The sequence below is a fragment of the Aphidius gifuensis genome, linkage group LG6 (genome assembly GCF_014905175.1).
Source record: "Aphidius gifuensis isolate YNYX2018 linkage group LG6, ASM1490517v1, whole genome shotgun sequence".
Taxonomy (NCBI): domain Eukaryota; kingdom Metazoa; phylum Arthropoda; class Insecta; order Hymenoptera; family Braconidae; genus Aphidius; species Aphidius gifuensis.
The window spans coordinates 7,546,579-7,568,973 of NC_057793.1; the positions used below are offsets into that span (position 1 = coordinate 7,546,579).

General features: G+C 25.1%; 5 protein-coding genes across 7 annotated transcripts; 3 read left to right on the forward strand and 2 right to left on the reverse strand.

The window, feature by feature from the left end:
- Window positions 1–745: 745 nt before the first annotated feature.
- Window positions 746–6,006, forward strand: LOC122859240 (serine/threonine-protein kinase SIK3-like). 2 transcript variants are annotated; one of them, XM_044162669.1, is made up of 11 exons: window positions 746–999; window positions 1,633–1,929; window positions 1,999–2,169; window positions 2,258–2,381; window positions 2,453–2,573; window positions 2,643–3,408; window positions 3,468–3,621; window positions 3,909–4,043; window positions 4,208–4,429; window positions 4,510–4,712; window positions 4,824–6,006. In XM_044162669.1, the coding sequence occupies exons 1-11, from the start codon at window positions 763–765 to the stop codon at window positions 5,334–5,336; spliced, it is 2,943 nt and encodes a 980-aa protein (XP_044018604.1). In that variant the 5' UTR covers window positions 746–762; the 3' UTR covers window positions 5,337–6,006. The 2 variants fall into 2 exon arrangements, with proteins under 2 accessions (XP_044018604.1, XP_044018605.1); XM_044162670.1 differs by lacking the exon at window positions 3,909–4,043.
- LOC122859242 (6-phosphogluconate dehydrogenase, decarboxylating) lies at window positions 5,977–8,432 on the reverse strand. The gene is made up of 3 exons (XM_044162674.1): window positions 7,965–8,432; window positions 7,569–7,792; window positions 5,977–7,488 (listed from the first exon to the last, which is right to left on the reverse strand). Exons 1-3 carry the CDS (start codon window positions 7,973–7,975, stop codon window positions 6,275–6,277), a joined length of 1,449 nt encoding a protein of 482 aa, XP_044018609.1. The 5' UTR covers window positions 7,976–8,432; the 3' UTR covers window positions 5,977–6,274.
- A 152-nt stretch (window positions 8,433–8,584) lies between these two features.
- Window positions 8,585–11,024, forward strand: LOC122859244 (ADP-ribosylation factor-like protein 5B). Its single transcript, XM_044162676.1, has 3 exons — window positions 8,585–9,268; window positions 9,425–9,869; window positions 9,946–11,024. Exons 1-3 carry the CDS (start codon window positions 9,223–9,225, stop codon window positions 9,992–9,994), a joined length of 540 nt encoding a protein of 179 aa, XP_044018611.1. The 5' UTR covers window positions 8,585–9,222; the 3' UTR covers window positions 9,995–11,024.
- LOC122859243 (probable citrate synthase 2, mitochondrial) lies at window positions 9,935–17,648 on the reverse strand. The gene is made up of 4 exons (XM_044162675.1): window positions 16,982–17,648; window positions 13,383–13,538; window positions 12,116–13,039; window positions 9,935–12,034 (listed from the first exon to the last, which is right to left on the reverse strand). Exons 1-4 carry the CDS (start codon window positions 17,024–17,026, stop codon window positions 11,765–11,767), a joined length of 1,395 nt encoding a protein of 464 aa, XP_044018610.1. The 5' UTR covers window positions 17,027–17,648; the 3' UTR covers window positions 9,935–11,764.
- Window positions 17,649–17,754: 106 nt separating this feature from the next.
- Window positions 17,755–22,278, forward strand: LOC122859241 (protein O-mannosyl-transferase Tmtc3). Of its 2 annotated transcripts, XM_044162671.1 has the most exons (9): window positions 17,755–18,105; window positions 18,190–18,425; window positions 18,808–18,944; window positions 19,031–19,112; window positions 19,179–19,972; window positions 20,040–20,352; window positions 20,426–20,716; window positions 20,796–20,978; window positions 21,043–22,206. In XM_044162671.1, the coding sequence occupies exons 2-9, from the start codon at window positions 18,234–18,236 to the stop codon at window positions 21,919–21,921; spliced, it is 2,871 nt and encodes a 956-aa protein (XP_044018606.1). In that variant the 5' UTR covers window positions 17,755–18,105; window positions 18,190–18,233; the 3' UTR covers window positions 21,922–22,206. The 2 variants fall into 2 exon arrangements, with proteins under 2 accessions (XP_044018606.1, XP_044018608.1); XM_044162673.1 differs by having other exon boundaries at window positions 17,755–18,425; window positions 21,043–22,278.
- The last annotated feature ends 117 nt before the right edge of the window (window positions 22,279–22,395 follow it).

The window sequence follows — 22,395 nt, forward strand, 5'->3', positions numbered from 1 at the left end:
GTCGATTTTTTACGATATGATAAAAATACCAAAACAAATATCAATTGAAAATATTTTTATATTTTTTTCATATACATTTATATTTTTATTGATTTATTGCTTTGAATTGCAAATTTAATAGCAAGTAACTGGAAAATTAAAATCAAATTAAAAGCTTTTTAATAAATAATTCTATTTAATAAAATGAGTATAATTTTTTATCTTGATAATTACAGCAAAAACAACAAGATTGTGGAAAATTTTCAGTATCACCATAATTTTCTTTTCCCGAATTACCACAACAATTTACCTGTAATTTTTATATAAATTTATTTTTATAAATTTTTTTCTTTTAGAAAAATAGATATTATTTTCCACATGTTAATTTGTAATAAAAAAATTATTTTGTCAGTTTACAATTGGACGATTAATTTAAGATGTGACTTTGGTTTGTTGAAAAAAAAATTTATTTTGATATTTTTCAGTTTGATAATAGCCTAATACGTGTCAAAAAACTTTTCAAAAAATAAAAAAATATGATTCATCATCATCATCATCAGTCCGAGATATTATTCAATATTATTTTTCAAATTTCTTTTCTAATTACGAATTATTTAGACATGACACTGCGCAATGATCAGTAAATTTTTATTTCCATAAAATTTCCCTATAATTTCCCTATAATCTAGTAATCCGTTGCGGCACCCTGCGGTTCGCCATTCAATCCTTTTTTTTTTCTTTTTTTTATTCAACATTTTTTAACTATTGTTTGTATGTGAGTGTATGTACAGTATCATACCGCTGCCTCCATGTCGTGTCGTCTGTAAAAATAAATATAATTGCTGTGTATTAGCAAGTGATTTAATAAAAATGGCATCCGCGACGACGTCGCGTAATGAAATTTCACAACAACCTGCCAATAAACTCATACGAGTTGGTTATTATGAATTGAATAAAACAATTGGCAAAGGTAACTTTGCTGTTGTCAAAATGGCAACTCATGTTGTTACAAAATCCAAGGTATGAATTCGTATATTTCTACGTGTATTTTCACATTGGATATGTATGAGTTTGTTGGTGAGCGTGTATGTGTATGAATGTTTTTTTTTTTTTTTTTTTTTTAAATTTATTATTTCTTAATTTTCATTATGATCATGACAATCTAACACTCACTTTTTTTTTCTTCTACACTTTTATTATTAATCAATTGATAAAAAAAAAAAAATAAACTGTCATATGTTTGAATTGTTTTTCTCTACAATACATTCATATGTACTTGAAATCTTGATAAAAAAAAAACACTTATTTTGTCAATTAGCTCAATACAATGATGGCCACAATAATCTGTCACATAAATTATGCCAGTTTAATTAAATGAAAAATTGTTTTTATACTGTTTATTATTATTTCGCATTATCAATTCATTTGTTTACATTGTAGAATGATAATAATAATTTTTAAAAAAATTTCAATTGTCATTTTACTCGTTTTTCTTTAAACAAAATATAAAATTTTAAAAAATAAAATACTTGTTTAACAATAATCAAAATTACAAGATTAATAAATTTTTGTTTTTTTTTCTGTTGATTGTTAATAATAATGTCAAGTAATTATAAATAATTATAAATGAATAAATTAATATATTTATTTCAGGTTGCAATTAAAATCATAGATAAAACAAAATTAAGTGAAGAAAATTTAGCTAAAATATTTCGTGAAGTACATATAATGAAAAGACTACGACATCCACATATAATAAGACTATATCAAGTTATGGAAACAGAAAAAATGATTTATCTTGTTACTGAATATGCACCAGGTGGTGAAATATTTGATTATCTTGTTAAAAATGGAAGAATGTCAGAACCACTTGCTAGAAGAATATTTAAACAAATTTTACTTGCTGTTAATTATCTTCATCAACAAGGAGTTGTTCATCGAGATCTTAAGGTTTATATTTTTTTATTTTTATTATTTATTATTATGAGTATAATAAATAAATAATTATTTTGCAAATAGGCTGAAAATTTACTTCTTGATGCAAATGAAAATATAAAACTTGCTGATTTTGGATTCAGTAATGAATACACACCTGGTATGCAGCTGAATACTTGGTGTGGTTCACCACCTTATGCTGCACCAGAAATATTTGAAGGAAAACATTACGATGGTCCAAGCTCAGACGTATGGGTATGTTGATAATAAATTTATTAAATAAATCAATCAATCAATCAAATATTATTTTTTATTAATTAAATTTTTTGATAAATATTAACAGAGTCTGGGTGTTGTATTGTACGTTTTGGTATGTGGTGCATTACCTTTTGATGGACCAACAATGCAATTATTACGATCAGTTGTTGTATCAGGAAAATTTAGAATACCATTTTTTATGTCTGCAGGTATGTATTTTATATTTTATATATGTATATTATATTGCAATTATAAATTGTATTATTTTTTAAATTAACAGAATGTGAAAAATTAATAAGGCATATGCTAGTTGTTGAACCTGAAAGAAGGCTTAGTATAACACAAATAATGGCACATCCATGGATTAGTATTGATGGTGTTACTGAAACAGAAACTATAGGGTTAGTAAATTATAAATTAAATTATTAATTATTGTAATTAATAAATTAATTTGGTAATGTTTAATTTAGATGTCGTCCAGAAACAATATATCCTCAGCCTTTAAATCAAGTAGTTATGGAAAATATGTTAAGATTACCTGGACTAAGTGCTGATAAATTACTAAAGTCTGTTCAGGGAAATGCATTTGATCATGTATCAGCAATTTATCATTTACTTGCTGATCGTTTAGAGCCGACTTTGTCTAGTTTACCAAGTATGCAAAGTCTTCCTGGTGATTATATGCCAGATGGTGCACATCAATTAGAAAAATTTGGTGAAGTTGAAACAGATACTGAATCTGATAATAAATCTTGTCAATATTTACCAACTAGTACATCATATCATGCAACAAGAAGACATACTGTTGGACCAGGTGATACAGCACATCAGCCAACATCAACTTATCAATATCCATGCTCATATTTTCCAGATTATTGTTATACACAATTTGGAATGTTATCACAAATACCATGTAATAATACTGATCAACAAATGTTACCACAAACAAATTTACCATTAAATCTTCCCCTAATACAAAATCAACCACCACAAAATTTTCAAATAAAAGATCAACATTTATTAAAACCACCACAAGTTATGGGAGCAATTAGTAATTTTGGTAGACGAGCATCAGATGGTGGTGCTAATTTACATGTTTATTATCAACAACAACAACAACAACAACAAACACAAGCACAACAACAACAACAGCAACAACAACATGGAGGTAGTGGAAGTTCAAATATTGAAGATGGTTGTTGGAGTCAACCAGGTAGCAGAGAACATTTACAATCAGTAAGTTACTTAAATATATAATTATTATTATAAAATTAAATTATTTATTTTATTTAAAGGGTGGAAGTCCAATAATGGGTCAATGCTCTCAAACTTTAAGTGTTAGTGGTAGTGGTAGTGTTAGTGCTGATAGTAATGGTGGAAGTAGCACAAGTTCAACAAGTAGTGATCGAAGAAGACGAACTGGTTTAACAGCAGTTATGCAACGTCCAGGTAAAATCATATTTAATTATGTATCATACATTTTTTTTGTATATCAGTGTTGTTGCTGTTGTTGCTGTTTCAATATATATATATTTTTTTTGTGAGTATCAAATACGTAATTTAATCAGCATAAATATATCATAAAAAAAAATTTATTTTTGTGACACTTTTTTTCATTTGTTTTTTTTTGTTTTTATTTTTATTTATTTATTTATTATTATTTTGTATGATTTTGTTGTATCTGGTTGTGCTGCACTTCTTCCATGTCTTGTTGGTTGATGTAATCATGCATGTAGTTATAAATCCTGAACTGGTAATGGAAGTGGAAGCTAGGATGAAAAGAGAATGGGTGCCAAAATTATTACCTTCGCATCTGCGAGGTACCACACTTCCTCATTTGAGAAAATCATCACTTTATCCAGCAGCAATTGGTGATTTTTTTTTTTTTTGTTTTTTTAATTATTATTTATAGCACTAATTTTTATTATAAATGTTGCATGTGTATTATTGCTATAATTTTAATATTTTATTTATCATAATATTAATTTTATTTATTTTAAAATAATAAAAATAAAATTAATAAATATATATACAGCTGGTAGCAGAGATTCATACAAAGAACCAAGTATTCATGCTGCAGCTGAACGTTATTCACCAGTTAGAAGAGCATCAGAAGGCTCATGTCCACCTGGTCCAGGTATACAAGCACTTCAACAAGAATATCAACAACTTCAAAGATTAGCATCACCATCACATAGTCCTGCAAGTATTCCTGGTTCTCCTATACATGAAAGAGGAGTTGCTGCAATTACTCAAGGTTAATAAATAAAAAATAAATAAATAATTATGTATCTCAATAATATATCTATAAATGAAAATTTTTTTATTTTAATATAGGTTTAAGTGGTCTTACAACGGCAACAGTACAAGGAAGTATTGTTCATGGTACACCAACACAAGCTCCAACAGCACCACTTGATTTAAGTCCATTGAGACATCATAGATCACCAACAACAACACCAGTTAGTTATTCACCAAGTAACAGTCCAGCATTAGATATGATACAAGAAGAACATCCAATTGATATACCAAGAGTCAAAGTAAATAAATTTAATTTAATAAAAAATAATAATATTATTATTGAAAAAAAAAATAATCAATTAATTATTTATTTAATTTGTATTATGTAAATGAATCATTTATTAAAACAGGTACCTCCACAAATATCAGTGACAGATGTACTTGGTGGACAAGTAACACTATTAAGTTGTTCACCATCATCATCAACATCACTTGATTCACTTGATGATTTATTACCGTACTGCAATACTTTACCAAGTTTTATAATATCAGAACCTTTTGATCCATCAAAACCAAGTATAACACGTGGTATTGGTCGTATTAATTCAATTGATTCACCAATACCAACAGAAGTTGAAGTAACATTATCTGATGAATCAAGTCGTTTAAATTCTGAAACAATACTTGGTAGAGTTAAACAAATTATTGATGCACATGCACCACCAAAAGGTTTTATATTTTCAAGACAAGAAATTGATGGTAATGGATTGAGTCTTGAGTATCCTGGTGGTGTACAAATTGAATTGCGAGTTTGTGAAACAGAAGAACGTGAAATAAAAGGTATAAAAATGAGAAGAATAAGTGGTGATCAATTGCAATATAGTCAACTATGCCAACAATTAATTTCATGTATCACCGTTTGACCCAGCGAGATGATGCCTATATCGGTGATAATAATTATAACTATTATTATTATTAATTATATTAATTAATATTATATATATATATCATAGCAATTTTTTATATAACAAAATTGTTATGATATTGTTTTAATTGTTGCTTTTTCCACCTTTACAAACAAAAAAATTTTTGCATACTCTTTTTTAAAATGAACATTCCTTTATAAATATTCCTGGTGCCTCGAAACACCTGTTTAAATACAGTATTGCATTATGCATACTGTATAGTACTATTATTATTATAAATAAGTTATCATACGCAGAGATGAATTATTGCGTATTATTAAATAACGCAATATATATATATATTATTATAAATATATAAAAGATAAACATAAAAAAAAACAACAAAAATTATATCAATAGAGAACAGATAGTATTTTCTGCTGTCAATTCTTTAACTAAGACTGTGATTTTTAATTATTTAATATGCATATATAAATATAAACCTATGTTTATAGGTACCACACTTATTAGATCGTACTAATTAAGACTTGTAATTATTGCATATTAATTATGAAAAAAAAAAAAAAAGAAAAAAATAACAAAAAAAAAAAAAATAGTAATCTTACATAAATATATATAGGTATATAAGAAAATAAAATTTTTAAAAAAATGACATATTTATCAACGAAATTTCAAGATATTTTAATTACATTGGAAAATATATAAAAATATGTACCAAAGTTTTATTAGATACAATAGCACAAAATATGTATATACACGTATTGTTGATTATTTCAATTTGTTCGGCATGTTTTTTTTTTTAAATTTGTATAAATAATTTTATTTAAATTTCATTGTACAATCTTGTAGAAAAATACAAAGATTTAAGAAAGAAAAAAAAAATAATGAAATAATGCACAAGTATTTGTATTTTAAAAATATAATATTTTAATGAATTATGCATCATATGTTGTTGATGATACTGAACCACCTCTTCCAGTCCAATTAGTATGTACAAATTTACCTTCTTGACCAATAATTTCATATGTATGTGCACCAAAATAATCTCTTTGTGCTTGAATTAAATTTGCTGATGATTTTGCTGTTGTAAAACCATCCAAAAAACCAAGTGCTGAATAAAATGCTGGTATTGGTATTGATATATTAGCAGCTGTTGATACAATTGTTTTAAGACTTTCATCACAATTAATAATAGCATCAGAAAAAAAATCATCTAATAATAAATTTGTTAATTTTGGATTTTTATCAAATGCTTGTTTAATATTACCCAAAAAACGACTTCTTATTATACAACCACCTCTCCACATAAGTGCAATACCACCATAATTTAAATTCCAATTATGTTCTTTAGCAGCTTCTTGAAGTAACATAAAACCTTGAGCATATGATATTATTTTTGATGCATATAATGCTTTTCTAATATGATTTATAAATTCATTTTTATCTCCTTTAAATGTTGAACGTTTTCTTTTAATAATATTTGATGCTTCAATACGTGAATTTCTTAATGCAGATAAACATCTACCAAATACAGATTCAGCAATTAGAGTTACTGGTATACCATATTCAAGTGCTGCAATTGCTGTCCATTTACCAGTACCTTTTTGTCCAGCAGTATCACATATTCTTTCAAGTAAATAACCTTTATCATCTTTATATTTTAATATATCACGTGTTATTTCAATGAGATATGAATCAAGTTCATGTTTATTCCATTCTTCAAATACTTTACTCATTTCATCTTGTCCAAGACCAAGACCATCACGCATTAGCTGATATGCTTCACAAACAAGTTGCATATCACCATATTCAATACCATTATGTACCATTTTAACAAAATGACCAGCACCAGTTTCACCAACCCAATCACAACATGGATCACCATCACTTTGAGCACATATTTTTTGAAATATTGGCTTAATATATGGCCAAGCTTTTACATTACCACCAGGCATCAATGATGGACCATATCTTGCACCTTCTTCACCACCACTTACTCCACAACCAACAAAAAGTATACCTTTTTTTTCCAATTCAATTGTTCTTCTTTCAGTATCATGATACTCTGAATTACCACCATCAATTATTATGTCACCAATTGACAATAATGGAAGTAGTTTATCAATAAATGCATCAACTGCTGCACCAGCTTTAATTTAATATCAACATATATATTTATTAGTTTATTTATCATTATTATTTGTATTATAACAACAATTATTTATTTACCTTTCACTAGTAGCATAACTCTGCGTGGTAATTTAAGTTTACCAACCATTTCTTCAAGACTATAAGCACCAATGACATTTGTACCCTTGGCTTCATTTTCACAAAATAATTTTACCTTGTCAGTTGTACGGTTGTATGCACAAACAACAAAACCATGATCATTCATGTTTAAAATTAAATTTTGACCCATAACTGCCAGGCCAATCAAGGCAATATCAGCAACTCTATAAAGAAAAATTATTTATCATTATCTATCATCATTAAATAATATATAAATATAATAATAACAAAATAAAAAATGACTCGACTAATATTTTTTTATTATTGTGCAATGAATTGCAAATATTATAAAATATCAATTATATCAATTAAAATATTTAAAAAATAATAACTTACTGTTCACTCATGTTGTTAAATTAATTTGATAAATAACTTGGAATGTTATAAAAAAAAATAAATTGTACTTTGAAAAATAGGAGCAATTTATTTAAAAAATTAAAAAAAAGCGTGTAGATGCTTGAAAACTGCCACGATGAATGTTCGGTTGGTCAGCTGGTTGTACTTTGTTCACCTAAACTGTCTTTCTCTAAAAAAATCAGCCGACTGATTAACAGCCAATCACAGATTAGTATAATACTCAGATGTTGTGTATTTATTATGACGAGCGTTAGAATTATAAACTGATGGAAGGGATCATCACAACAATAAAATATAAATCCAAGACCTCTCTAATTTTTTTTTTATATATGAAATTATAAATGTTTTATGTTAGGCTCCAGCAGGCTCCAGGCAAAATACATATGGGTCATTCCATTCTAAAATTTAAAGCAGCAAACTACTCTTTCTCTTTTTTTTTTCTACGTAGAATTAAAAATTCATGACGCATGTCAATTGCTTCACCTTTAATTGGAAAAATTTCCACATCTAGGTATAATATTGAGAATTGACAGGAGAATATAACCAATAATATATTTATTTATTTATTTTTTTTTATTTATTTATATTTTTACTTGACGTAGCCGCCTAGCGGAAAAAAACAATCTGAGTTAATTGGACTATTGGAGTCTGTGAATTGGAGCAAATATTTAAGTTGGATTTGAGTCAGTATTGTATTATAAATAATTAACAATACATATGTACATTCAAGTGAATATTTTGTCCAAGTAAAGTAATATAATATATTAAAGTTTAAAAGTGTATTGACAATTTGACATGTTTTTATTTGTAAAATTGTAAATAAATTAGTCAACATGTTGCTGTCATATTTGGATTAAAAATATTAATTTTATTATTATCATAATTATGTGTACAAGTAATTTTAAATAATTTTATACATTACAATAGAAAAATAAATAAATTATAAACGTCATGAAATTGTCTTGTTGATCCAACTGCTCAATGTCACTTGACTCAATGTGTTTTTTATTATTTTTGATTAAAAAAAATTAACTTTAAATATATTTATATTAATTAATATTTAATTAATTTAAATTATATTGTTTATTTAGTGATAGATTTATTTTTCTTTAGTCTGTTTTTAAATTACCTACAATACTTGACAAAACATAACCTAACATATAAAAAAAAACAAGAAACAAAAAAAATAAATAAATAACTTGTCAAAAATAATAAACAGACAATAATAATAATAATAATGGGTATGTTATTTTCAAAATTGTGGAGCCTCTTTGGAAATGAAGGTGAGAGTTTTAATAATTAAAAAAAAAAAATAATAATTTTTATTGGTCAAGCTTTAAATATATTATTATTAAAATTTCATAACAAATGTGTACTTTCACAAAAAATAATTTTCTTTTTATATAAAAAAAATGAATAAATATTTAAATAATTTACAGAGCATAAAATTGTTATGGTTGGATTGGACAATGCAGGTAAAACAACGATACTCTATCAATTTTTAATGAATGAAGTTGTTCATACATCACCGACAATTGGCTCAAATGTTGAAGAAGTTGTATGGAAAAATATACATTTTATAATGTGGGATTTAGGTGGACAACAAAGTCTAAGAGCAGCTTGGTCAACATATTATACAAATACTGAATTTATAATAATGGTTATTGATAGTACTGATAGAGAAAGATTAAGTGTTATTAGAGATGAACTTTATACAATGTTAAATCATGAAGAATTACGTAAAGCAAATGTATTAGTTTATGCAAATAAACTAGATTTAAAAGGAAGTATGAGTGCTGCTGAAATATCAAATCAACTTGATTTAACATCAATTAAAGAACACCATTGGCACATACAAAGTTGTTGTGCACTAACTGGCGAAGGGTTATTTATTTATTAATATATTATTTTATAATTAATAAGCTACATGATTTATTAATATATTATTATATTATTTCAGACTTTATCAAGGACTTGAATGGATTGTTGGTCATATCAAAAAAACATGACGTAATATTGATGGCATTGTAACAATAATTAATCGACTTTAAATCAATTATCTTGTACAGAAATTGTTAACAAAAAATATGAAAGAAAAAAAAAATAGTATGGCTGTAATTTGAGAGGGTGTGTGAGTGTTACAATGAGAATTTAAACAAGACTTTCTTGTTTTTAAAAAATAGTTTTTTTTTTCTGTTATTATTAATGAGTGTTTAATTAATTAACATTGATTAACATTAATTAATAATTTTATAAAGTCGAACATTTTGTTGTTATGAGACTGATGATAGTTCTTTTTTTTTTTTGTGGAAAAAAAATAATGAAAATCACAAGTTGACAATTATTATAAGTTTAAAGAAATAAATTGAATTATTTTTTTTAGTATAATATTGTTAATATTTTATTTTATAATTATAGCTGCGATAAAATATGAGAAAGAAAAAAAAAATATTGTTTATTAAATAAGATGATTAACTCATTTTCACATATCGAGAATTGTTTAAATTTTTTTTCCAGGGATTAAATTAGTTTGTGGTTATTAATTTAAACAATTTTGTTTAAATTTTTAGCTCATAAATATCAGGCTATCCTTCCAAAATACGCAGCTAAAAAAACAAATTAAATATACAAACCATCCATGAAAACCACGGTTGTCTTCGTATTATTTTATTTTTATCAATTTGAAAATAATAATGGATCAAGGTCTCATTTGCTGTAAATTACTTTTATTATTTGAATAATTTGAATGATAAAATAACTGCGATATTGCTTGTTAATATTAAGAAAATTATACATAAATTAATGTTAAAAAATATGTCGTGCAAAAAAAAAAAAACGGTGAAATTAATGAAATAAAAATAAATCAATAATTGATAAGTAATTATTACTTGAACTCATTTATTATCATTATTTAATTTGTGTATAAATTAAATAAATAAGATTAATTGCATACACTCATTCATACTCAAAACGATCGGCGTCTCTTTTTTTTCGTTTGTTTCTTTTTCGAAACTGTATGAGATTGAAAATAAAAAACAACAATAGCAACAATACTCCTGCAATAACAAATTTCGAAAATGACAAAAAAATAAAATAAATTACTGAGGGTTTTTCTTTTCCATTTCATTTTGCTAATTACTACTACATGAGCTGAGAAAATGTTTAGACTAGTAACAGCATTAAATATTCGTAAACTCATTCGCAGATTTAATTATTTATTTATTTTTTTTTCCAATCAACAATTATTACTTTTATTTTAACTAAAACTATTCATTGCTAGTTTATTATTTATTTATTTATTTTTTCAATTTATTATAATGAAATTTCTAATAAATAATGATAAAATTTAATATTATATTTTTATCATTATTTTTATTTTCTCGATTTATTTACAGCCTTGTGTGTTATTTAATTATTTTTCTGATTATATATTTATAATAATTTTCATGTGATTAAATTTACTGTTGCATAATTTTTCTTTTTTTTTAACAAATTATATACTATATTGTCAATTATCAAGTATTGAAAAATAATAATACACACAATTAAGTCGGGTAAGTTAATTTGTTATATTTTAATACAAATTCTTTTTTTTTTTTTTTAAATATTTAATAGAATGAAAATACTATAAATCACAATTTTAAATAAAAAAAAAAAAAAAAATGTATATTATAAATATATGAGTCGTGTGATTTTGGCCAATTCTATTTTGATGGTAATAATATTATTAATTATAATAGTAGTAATAATGATGTAGATACTATTAAATTTTTGTTAATTTAGGCAGCTTTTGTAGCTTTCATGAGAAGATCAGTGCTAAGAGATTTTGGTCTTTCAATTGGTAAACCAAGTGCTCTGTCCCATACAAGTGATGAAAGTACACCAAGTGCTCTTGATACACCAAAAAGTACTGTGTAATAATTCATTTCTTTCATTCCGTAGTATTGAAGAAGAACACCAGAATGAGCATCAACATTTGGCCATGGATTTTTAACTTTTCCAAGTTCAAGAAGTACAGGTGGAACAATTTTATAAACTTGAGAAACAAGCTAAAAGAAAATAAATAAATAAATAAATATTATTTGATTCAATTTGTTTTTGTTGTAAATATAAAATGATTTAATAAATACCTTGAAGAGTGGATCATTTGGTAAATGTTTCATAGCAAATTCTCTCTGGCATGTATAACGTGGATCAGTTTTTCTCAATACAGCATGACCATAACCAGGCACAACTTGTCCACTTTTAAGTGTATTCCAAATAAATTCTTTGAGTTTTTCATCACTTGGTGATGGACCAACTTGTGCTTGTAATTTTTCAAGCCAAACAAGTACTTCTTGATTAGCAAGACCATGAAGTGGTCCAGCAAGACCATTCATACCAGCAGCTAATGATAAATATGGATCAGATAAAGCTGAACCAACTAAATGAGTTGTATGAGCTGATACATTTCCACCTTCATGATCAGAATGAATTGTCAAATAAAGTCTCATAAGTTCAACAAATTCTGGATTTTCATAACCCAACATATTTGAAAAATTCCATGACCAATCTTTGCCACTGTCAACTGAACCAAGACCTTTACCATTTTTATAAACATTTCTATAAATTGTTGCTGCAATAACTGGTAATTTTGCAATTAAATTCATTGAATCTTCATATACAGTTTCCCAGTATTTTGATTTATGAACACCACCAGTATATGCCTTGACAAATTCACTTTCACTATTAAGAATTGTTATTGCTGCTGAAAATTGTGACATTGGATGAAGAGTTTTTGGAAAATCATTAAGTGCTTTAACAACATGAGCAGGAAGTGAACTTCTTGAAGCCCATTCTTGTGATATTGCTTTAACTTGTGCGTCAGTTGGTACTTCACCAGTTATCAATAGCCAAAATAAACCTTCAGGAAGTGGCTCAGCACCACCAGATGCTTTTGGCAATACTTTTTGACATTCAGGAATTGATTTACCACGGAATCTAATACCTTCATCAGCATCAAGTACTGATGGTTCCCAAACGAGACCCTTGATACCACGCATACCACCATACATCTATTTACAAAAAAAAAAAAAAAACAATTAAAATTATTAATAATAAATATAGAAAAATATATTAAAACAAATTGTCTATTTTTTTTTTTTTTTTTTGTGAGGAGCACGTGTTTAAATGATACTATTCATCAAATGATTTCATCGAATTGTGTACGCATGCATGCAGTAGTAAAATAATTTATCGTGACACGTGATCTTTTGCCACAAACAAAGATGAAAGTAAGAGAGATGAAAAAAAAAAAATAATTCAATGAAATAAATTAAAACAAACTAAAGATCAATTGAATAATAAAATTTGCAACTTAAAGAGATCAATTTTTTTTTTTTTCCATAATTTAATTACCATATCAACAGTGACTTCTCCAACTTTTGTTGAACCATGATTTTTTCTAAATTCCTTAACACGTTCTTGTTCTTTTGGAATTTTTTCAGCAAGTACTTTTTTAAGATCAGTTGATGCATCAGATAATTGACGAAGTACCATTGGTGAACTCAATTTCTGTAATCAAAAATTTATAATTTTATACATACAGGTAGATGTAATTCATAAATAAAAATAAAAATAATAAACATGTATTAAGATAAATTGTAAATATAAACAACTTTTCTTTTTCATTTCTTTTTAAATATTTTATTTATCGGGGTAAGTAGAACAGCCGCAAACCGGTGTAGTTATATATTTTTTTTATTATTTTATTTATTCTTCTGTACCGATTCTAAAGTACACACGGTTTAATGATTCCCAATGTGTGATGGTCCGAAGGTCGTGAAAAATAATTTAAAAAAATTATTATTCTTATCAACAGTTGTTTGATGCTTGAATGTATTTGTCTTGAAAAATGGGATCAGTGCCAAAATGACAATAAAGATATACACAATAAAAACCTTATTAATAAAAAATATCAAATACTGATAATAAAAAAAAAAAAATAAATCTTTAACCAATTAATTAATAATAAAAAAAAAAAGATTTCAAGGTCTGGTAAATTTAGTAAATGTGTTGATAATGTAAAAAAAAAATTATGACGTTGATACTGGTGTCATTATCACATGCCATCTTTCAATTGCCATATCATCACTCATCCGTTGAACTTATGAAACATGATGATTAAATGTATCAATCACAGAGCAATGATTTCAATAAAATACATTTTAACTGTTTCTATCTGGTGTCTTCAATAGGTCAAACAATCAACTGTGATAATCAACAATTAATATTATCTCAATTATTAAAATTAAAAATAAATAAAACCATAATATCAATTGATATTATTTTTTTTTTTTTTAACGTGAATTTTCTATGAACAATCACAAGAAAAAATGACTCATCTAGCTTTTATATCATGACGTCAATTTCACATGATCTAGACGTTGGAAATTTACAGTCAATTATTACAGCGGGATTTTCATTGCCACATATTATTTTTTATTTTTATACCGACTAGATGTATTTTTTTATTTTTTTTTCTTATTGATTTTTATAGTTCGAATTTTTTCGCGAGGATTTATGATAGAATTTTAATGTTTTATTAATTATATAGGTTTTTTTTTTTTTTCTAATTCTCATTTGGGTATTGTTTGTCATTGGAAATTCAAATTTATAATTTGAATTTATTAGTAATAGTTACGTCATAAGAATCATGTGAATAGTAAAAAAAAAAAATCGAAATTTTTTGAAAAATTTAAAATTAATAATAATTCTATTTCTGAAAAATTAAAAATATTATTTTCCTATTTTAAAAAATACACGGATTATGAGTTTAGGTTTTTTTTTTTTATTGAAAAGTAAATACTCATTTTGATAAGAAAAAAAAAAAAAAAAAAAAAAACTGTCTATATCGGGAATTAAAAACATCAAAGTTCATTTTTTTTTTTTTTTTTGTCTTGTATAATTCAAACTTTTTTTTGAAAGTAGTGAAAAATGAAAAAAAAAAAAAATTTATCATCATCATTATCAATGTCGCCTGATAGCTACGCTGGTTTGCGTTGAATTCTTTAGGAATTTATTTCTATCGACACATGTTGAAATGAATAAAAATAAATAAAGACTTCCGTCTTTATTAAAAAAGAAAAAACTAAAATATATCCACAATAATATATGAGTATTTTGTAATAAAAATTTCTCTAAATAAATAAAAAAATCTACCTGAAAAACTTTCTCGTAAATATTTATTAAAAAAATTGTCGAATGTTTTTGATACTGTTAGTTTGTAATACACCCAAGTCATACAATAATAAATAAATTTTCGATATAATATTTTTATAATTAAAAACTGTAATCAATTAAAAATAATTATAAAAAAGCAAAATAGGATAAAGACTATTTTTAAATTTGACAAAGGTGTGTGGATTATAAAACAGAGATAAAAAATTGATAAAAAAAAAAATGAGGTGACAAGCTAACAGACATAATTTAAAAATTAACAAATAAAATCTCGAGATTAAAAAAATAAATGACATCAAGAAGGTCAAAGATGCAAAGCACCACAAAATATTATCCAACAAATAAAACTCATACCGGTGGAAAGAAAAAGAAAAAAAAAAAAAAAATCTAAAAGTATTTAAACTCGTTGAATAAATAGAATAAATATTATTATAAAAAATAAATTAATAATATATTTTGTTATTCAATGAAGGGATGAAGCAAAATGATAGCCTTGATAAAAGTAGACCAAAATAGCAAACTGATGATTTTTTACGACCTCAAATTCTTGCTAATTATAGTCAAGATGTGTTTGCTAAATCATCTGGCATTCTATTTTATAATTTTTTAAATATACTCAAAATTTATTATATAATAATTATTTATTAATAATAATTGTATTTATATTTTAAGTTAACAAAAAGGTCAGTGTCATTGATCACCTTGAAAATTTGGCATATAGGTGTAGATATATATTTTTTTTTAAATTTATTATGTAACACAATCAGGGTGAATAGCAAATATCTCAAGGCAAATTGATGCTTCTTATTCTTCATTATCATTATCATTATCTACCTTGGAATGACATCGAAAATTCTATCGAGTTCTGTCATTGCACATTTCAATATGCACCTATTGATTTTTGTAAAATGATTACATAAATAATTCAAATTGTTTAGTTTATTATTTAATCATATATTTTTTTATCTTTAATATCATAACTGTGTTATTATATTTTATTATATAAATGTTAAAAAAAAAAATTAAATAAAGAGATTGTTACATAATAATTATTGACAAAAAGAAAAAACACTGTCATGAAGAGCGCATGAACAAAAAAATTTATCTAGCACAAATTTTTCATATTATAAAAATTGTTTTTTAATAAATTTTCATTTGGTTTTTTTTTTTTTAAATAAATAATTATATTGTTGTTTAATCTAATTGAGAAAATTTATTTGGATGATATTATTAATATGAAAAAAAAATATTAAAACTAGCTGATGAGTTTTTTATTTTTTTATTTTCTAGTTTTTGATGAAACGTGGAGGTAAATATGAGTCGCCTGATTTTTTTTTATATACATGTAGAGTAAGGGCACGCGTTGGTCAATTTTTAGTCGATAAGTTTGTTTTCTGTTGAATAAAAAATATGAATTAAAAAAAAAAGAGGTTTTATGATTATTTTGATAACACAAATGTAATAGTTATTAATAATTAATCTTAATATTTAAAAATATTAATTGGAGTACGATAGAAATTGAAAGAAAAAGGTGAAGCCTCATGGAGGAAAGAAAAAAAAAACGACGCCGTTCACTGGGTCTTGATTATTTTAATTTTTAATTCCCGGAAGAGTATAAATCATTTGTCAAAATAATCATATATAAAATATATACTAAAAATTAAGATAAAAACAAATAAAAAAAAATAATAATTTAATTGGGTAAAGATTGAATTTAGAAAAATAAAAAAAAAAGGATTATGAGTTGACTTTAATTGTAAATAAATAATTAAACAGACCTGAAGCTCGATGCATCGTGATCCAGTCAAACGAAACAAGGCCATCGTCCTTAATGTATATGTTATGATAAAAACAACAGGAAAGTTATTAAAATAAACAATTTAACACGAAATCCTTCAGTTCAACTTGAGTTCCCAAGAAAGACTGTGGGTTCACTGAAAATGACTGAAAGAGACCGCGCAAACCTGAATTCACTGTCGGCCTAATACATGTGACGTATTTTTTTAACACGACTTTCGGCTTTATCCGATTATTTTCGTTGAAAAAATTTATACGCATGCGCAATTATCAAAATTTCTTAATCAATAGACTAGGATATAGATATTGTTTTTTTTTTTTTTTTTATGCAATATGAGTGAGATAAAAGACAAATGCCCTGTTTCAGTTTTTTGAAAAAAAAAAAACACTTTCATCTAATTTTTTTATTAATAAATTATAAAATTTGCAAATGATATAGATTTTTTTTTATTCAAGAATAATTTTGGAAGATTTTCAAGTGCATTTTTTGCAACATTAGCTAGAAAAAAAAAATACAAGCCGAGATGTTTATTTTTAAAGAATTGTCAAAAAACTGGAATTCATATTTAAAATGATATATTTTTTTCTTTTGTTAATTGTGCATTGACATAGTGACTGCAATGTTAAATGTTTATTGTGACTTTTATTTATCCTTTTTTTTCATATTAAAATAAACAAATGCAATCTATAATCTAGATGTTTCTGGTAAAATAATGAAAGTCCCTAAAGTCCGACCAATTGACAATTGTCGATGAGGTTTTTAAAACAAAAACATAGATGGCCAACAATCGCGGATCTCACTCTTGTTCGAGAGAGAAAAAAAACCTGGAACGCTTGTTTGGCATTTTGACATGTCTTGACAGCTCCACTGATTTTAATTATTACAACAATAATAAATAAATAAATAAATAATTAAAAACATAAACAAATAATTTAACAACAATCAAAATTTAATTTAAAAAAAAAATCAAGCAAACAATATAATAAAAACAAATAGAAAAAAATTAATTTTAATATGTATCAAAACATTAAAGTGTCAAATATATATTTCTGGATAAAATTAATTAAAATTCAATAATTATTTGTAATGGATAAATGAAATATTGTAATTTTTTTTATCAATCAATTGTCTCACTGAATAAGATATTTAGAATATCAACAATAATTAATGTTTATTGTTGATTATCAGGTAAAAAATTGAGTTAAAAATATCACAAGACAAATGTCTTCGTGATGGGAGTTCCTACACGTGGTGTTTTATCTAGTTTTGTGGCAATTGCTGCATTTATTGTCTATGCAAATAGTCTAAATTGTGGTTTTGTATTTGATGATATATCAGCAATTAAAGATAATCGTGATTTACGACCACATACACCACTTAAAAATGTTTTTCTCAATGATTTTTGGGGTACACCAATGCATAAGGTAATTAATATATAATATTTTATTATTAAAATATTAATTTAAAAGAAAAAACATGAAAAAAAAAAATCATTTATTAAAATTTTTGTCATTTTTCTTTCTCAACGTTTTGGTATTGATCCATACTCACTCCAATTTTAACAATTTTCATTTGCAATTCAATCAACATTTATTACATACAATTTAATTTCAAAAGAATAATTATAATTTTAAAACTACTTTTTTTTATTTTTCAACAAATCAATTCTTTATTTATTTATTTATTTAGTTTTTTCAATTAAAAAATACCTAGTTTTTGTTGTAAATAACACAGATACATTTTAAAAAAATGAAAAGTTAATTAACACTAATTATTAAAGATAATAATGAGATATTTTTTTATTAGGAACAATCGCACAAATCATACAGACCATTTTGCGTACTTACATTTCGATGGAATTACATGATTCATCAGTTGGATCCAATGGGTTATCATTTGTTGAATGTAATTTTACATGTTGGTGTGTGCATTTTGTATTTCAGGTATATATTATTTATATTTATATTAATTGCTTTGATAAATATTGATAATTAAAATTAAAAAAACAAAATTATTATTTTCGATACAGGACATGTTTGATGTTTCTATCAGATTTAGCAAGTTTTGTATCTGCTTTGTTATTTGCTGTTCATCCAATACATACAGAAGCTGTAAGTATATAATTTATCTAAAAGTATAAATAAATATATATGATATTAATAATGATTAATTTAAAGGTAACTGGTGTTGTTGGAAGAGCTGAATCATTATCATCATTATTTTATTTGGGTGCATTGATAATGTATACAAAATCATGTAAAACAAAAAGAATAACATCATGGCGTCCAATGACAATATCAATGATATGTGTATTTATTGCAATGTTATGTAAAGAACAAGGTATAACAGCAACAGCTGTTTGTGTACTTTATGAAATATTTGTTGTACAAAAAGTTAAAGCAATGGATATATTATTGGCAATTAAATCAGCATTTGGTGGTAATAAAGTTAATCCAACATGGTCAAGTGAAGGTACAAAACGTCTTGCTGCATTGACAATTGTAACATTTAGTTTATTAATATTGAGATTACATGTTATGGGATCAAGATTACCAGTATTTACAAGATTTGATAATCCAGCATCAGTATCATCAACACCAACAAGACAATTAACATATAATTATCTTGCAATGGTTAATTTAAGATTATTAATTTTACCATATGATTTATGTTGTGATTGGACAATGGGAACAATACCATTAATTGAAAGTTTATTTGATATACGTAATATTGGTACAATTGTTGCTTATGGAATGATATTATTTTTATTAACAACAGCTGTTATTACTAAAAATCGACAATTATCAATTATTATTATTATTAGTTTAGCATTATTAATATTACCATTTTTACCAGCATCAAATTTATTTTTTCCTGTTGGTTTTGTCATTGCTGAAAGAGTTTTATATGCACCATCAATGGGTTTCTGTATGCTTGTTGGATATGGTTGGAGTATATTAGCTGAAAAAAGGTTTGTTTATTTTTAAATTGTTTTTTTTTTTTAATATAAATTAATAAATAAATATTGATTATTGTAGATATCCAAAATTATCGACAATTTTATTGGCAATATTATTACTGTCACATTCAGTTAAAACATATGTACGAAATTATGATTGGATTGATGAGTATTCAATATTTATGTCTGGTTTAAAAGTTAATACAAATAATGCAAAGTTATTTAATAATGTTGGACATGCATTGGAAGGACAAGGACGTTACATTGAAGCATTAGATTATTTTAATCAAGCAGTTAGTGTTCAGGTTGATGATATTGGTGCTCATATTAATGTTGGAAGAACATATAATCATTTAAAAATGTTTAAAGAAGCAGAAGATGCTTATCTTCGGGTAATTATTGCTTGATTATTTAAATTGTATTGTTTATTTAGATAATAGCTGAATTAATTATTATTATTTTTAGGCAAAATCATTATTACCAAAAGCTAAACCTGGTGAATCTTATCAAGCAAGAATTGCACCAAGTCATTTAAATGTATTTGTTAATTTGGCAAATTTAATTGCTAAAAATTCAACGAGATTAGAAGAAGCTGATTTATTATACAGACAAGCAATAAGTATGCGTGCTGATTATACACAAGCTTATATTAATAGAGGTGATGTTTTAATAAAAATGAATAGAACAAAAGAAGCACAAGAAGTTTATGAAAGAGCACTATTTTATGACAGCAATAATCCTGATATTTATTACAATGTAAGAAGTAAAAAATATATATATATATAAAATAAAAAACTTGAATGAAAAATAACAAATATAAAATTAACAATTACAGTTGGGTGTTGTTTTTTTGGAACAAGGAAAAGCCTCACAAGCACTTGCTTATCTTGACAAAGCACTTGAATTTGATCCTGAGCATGAACAGGCACTTTTAAATTCGGCAATTTTACTTCAAGAATTGGGAAGAGAAGAGCTGAGAAAAGTTGCAAGAGAACGACTTTTAAAACTTCTTAGAAAAGTAATTAAATTATTTTTATATTATTATTTGTTAAATTGTATATATTTATATTTTTTTCTTTTAGGATTCAAGTAATGAACGTCTTCATTTTAATCTTGGTATGTTAGCAATGGATGATCATGATACAGCAAGTGCTGAAAGATGGTTTCGTAATGCTGTTGCACTTAAAGAAGATTTTCGTTCAGCATTATTTAATCTTGCATTATTATTAGCTGATGAACATCGTCCACTTGAAGCAGCACCATTTTTAAATCAACTTGTTAGATTTCATCCAGATCATATTAAAGGTTTAATACTACTTGGTGATATTTATATAAATAATATACGTGATTTTGATGCTGCTGAAAATTGTTATCGTAGAATATTACAAATTGATCCAACAAATATCCAAGGTTTACATAATTTATGTGTTGTTATGGTTGAACGAGGACAATTATATTTAGCATCACAATGTCTTGAAAAAGCATCATTATTAGCACCAGAACAAGATTACATTACAAAGCATTTATCAATTGTTAATTCAAGGCTAGATAAAATACCACCAGAACAACGTGATACTGGTGAAATATTTGATGATTCATTTCTTTATACAAGCAATAATGATAATTTAAATAATCAAGATGGACAATTTATTGGTAAAACAGATGTTACATTTTTAAATAATGGCGTTATAAACAATCATAATCACAATGTTGCTAATAATATTAATAAAGATACGATTGAAAGAAATAATTTTAATGGTGGACAAAAAAGTCCAAGACCATTGTCAAAAGTTAGTAAAAATAAAAATAATAATAAACAACAACAACAACAACAACAACCAATTGAATCATTACCAAAAATACAAGAAACAGCTCGTGTACTTGATAATGTTATCAATAAAAATCCAAGTGAATTAGAATTTGTACGTAATCGTGGTATGAAAGTTGTTAATCCGAATTAATTTCTTTTTTTTTTTTTAAAAAAAAAGGAAACAAGACGACTTGATTTAGTTTTAACATTAATAATAAAATTGGCGTGATAAATAAAAATAAAAAGTACGTCAGAAAGTGCAAAGATTAATGATATATTATTATAAAAAAAAAAAAAAAAAGAAAAGAAAAAGTATATATGTATATTGACCCTCCAAATATTGTAAATTAAATATATAATGAAATGGTTTTTAATATAATGAAGGCATTAGAAGTAATAGCAGCTATTGTGTGAATATAAATTGGAATAAAGAGAATTGTTTTATATGCTGTAAAAATAGAATGTTTTTTATATAATATATAAAGATATATGTGTCTTTGAATAAACATACTGTCTTATTCTTTGAAACCTATTTTTTTTTTTTTTTTAACATAAGTTCAACATTTTTTTCTGAGGATTAAGTACATCAAGTTTTTCTTGAAATTTTTTTGAGCCAGCTGATTAA

Bases quoted from the DNA above. Each gene is read 5' to 3' on its own strand.
- LOC122859240 (XM_044162669.1), top strand. From the start codon at position 763: ATGTACAGTATCATACCGCTGCCTCCATGTCGTGTCGTCTGTAAAAAT. The intron at 3,622-3,908 runs GTAAAATCATAT...TCATGCATGTAG, and splicing joins AGCAGTTATGCAACGTCCAG to TTATAAATCCTGAACTGGTA. The intron at 4,713-4,823 runs GTAAATAAATTT...TTATTAAAACAG, and splicing joins TTGATATACCAAGAGTCAAA to GTACCTCCACAAATATCAGT.
- LOC122859243 (XM_044162675.1), bottom strand. From the start codon at position 17,026: ATGGCCTTGTTTCGTTTGACTGGATCACGATGCATCGAGCTTCAG. The intron at 13,040-13,382 runs GTAATTAAATTA...TTTTGTAAATAG, and splicing joins GAGAAGTCACTGTTGATATG to ATGTATGGTGGTATGCGTGG. The intron at 12,035-12,115 runs GTATTTATTAAA...ATTTTCTTTTAG, and splicing joins CAAATGATCCACTCTTCAAG to CTTGTTTCTCAAGTTTATAA.
- LOC122859244 (XM_044162676.1), top strand. From the start codon at position 9,223: ATGGGTATGTTATTTTCAAAATTGTGGAGCCTCTTTGGAAATGAAG. The intron at 9,269-9,424 runs GTGAGAGTTTTA...AATAATTTACAG, and splicing joins GAGCCTCTTTGGAAATGAAG to AGCATAAAATTGTTATGGTT. The intron at 9,870-9,945 runs GTTATTTATTTA...ATATTATTTCAG, and splicing joins TGTGCACTAACTGGCGAAGG to ACTTTATCAAGGACTTGAAT.
- LOC122859241 (XM_044162673.1), top strand. From the start codon at position 18,234: ATGGGAGTTCCTACACGTGGTGTTTTATCTAGTTTTGTGGCAATTGCT. The intron at 19,973-20,039 runs GTTTGTTTATTT...TGATTATTGTAG, and splicing joins AGTATATTAGCTGAAAAAAG to ATATCCAAAATTATCGACAA. The intron at 20,979-21,042 runs GTAATTAAATTA...TTTTTCTTTTAG, and splicing joins TTTTAAAACTTCTTAGAAAA to GATTCAAGTAATGAACGTCT.
- LOC122859242 (XM_044162674.1), bottom strand. The intron at 7,489-7,568 runs GTAAATAAATAA...ATTAAATTAAAG, and splicing joins AGTTATGCTACTAGTGAAAG to CTGGTGCAGCAGTTGATGCA.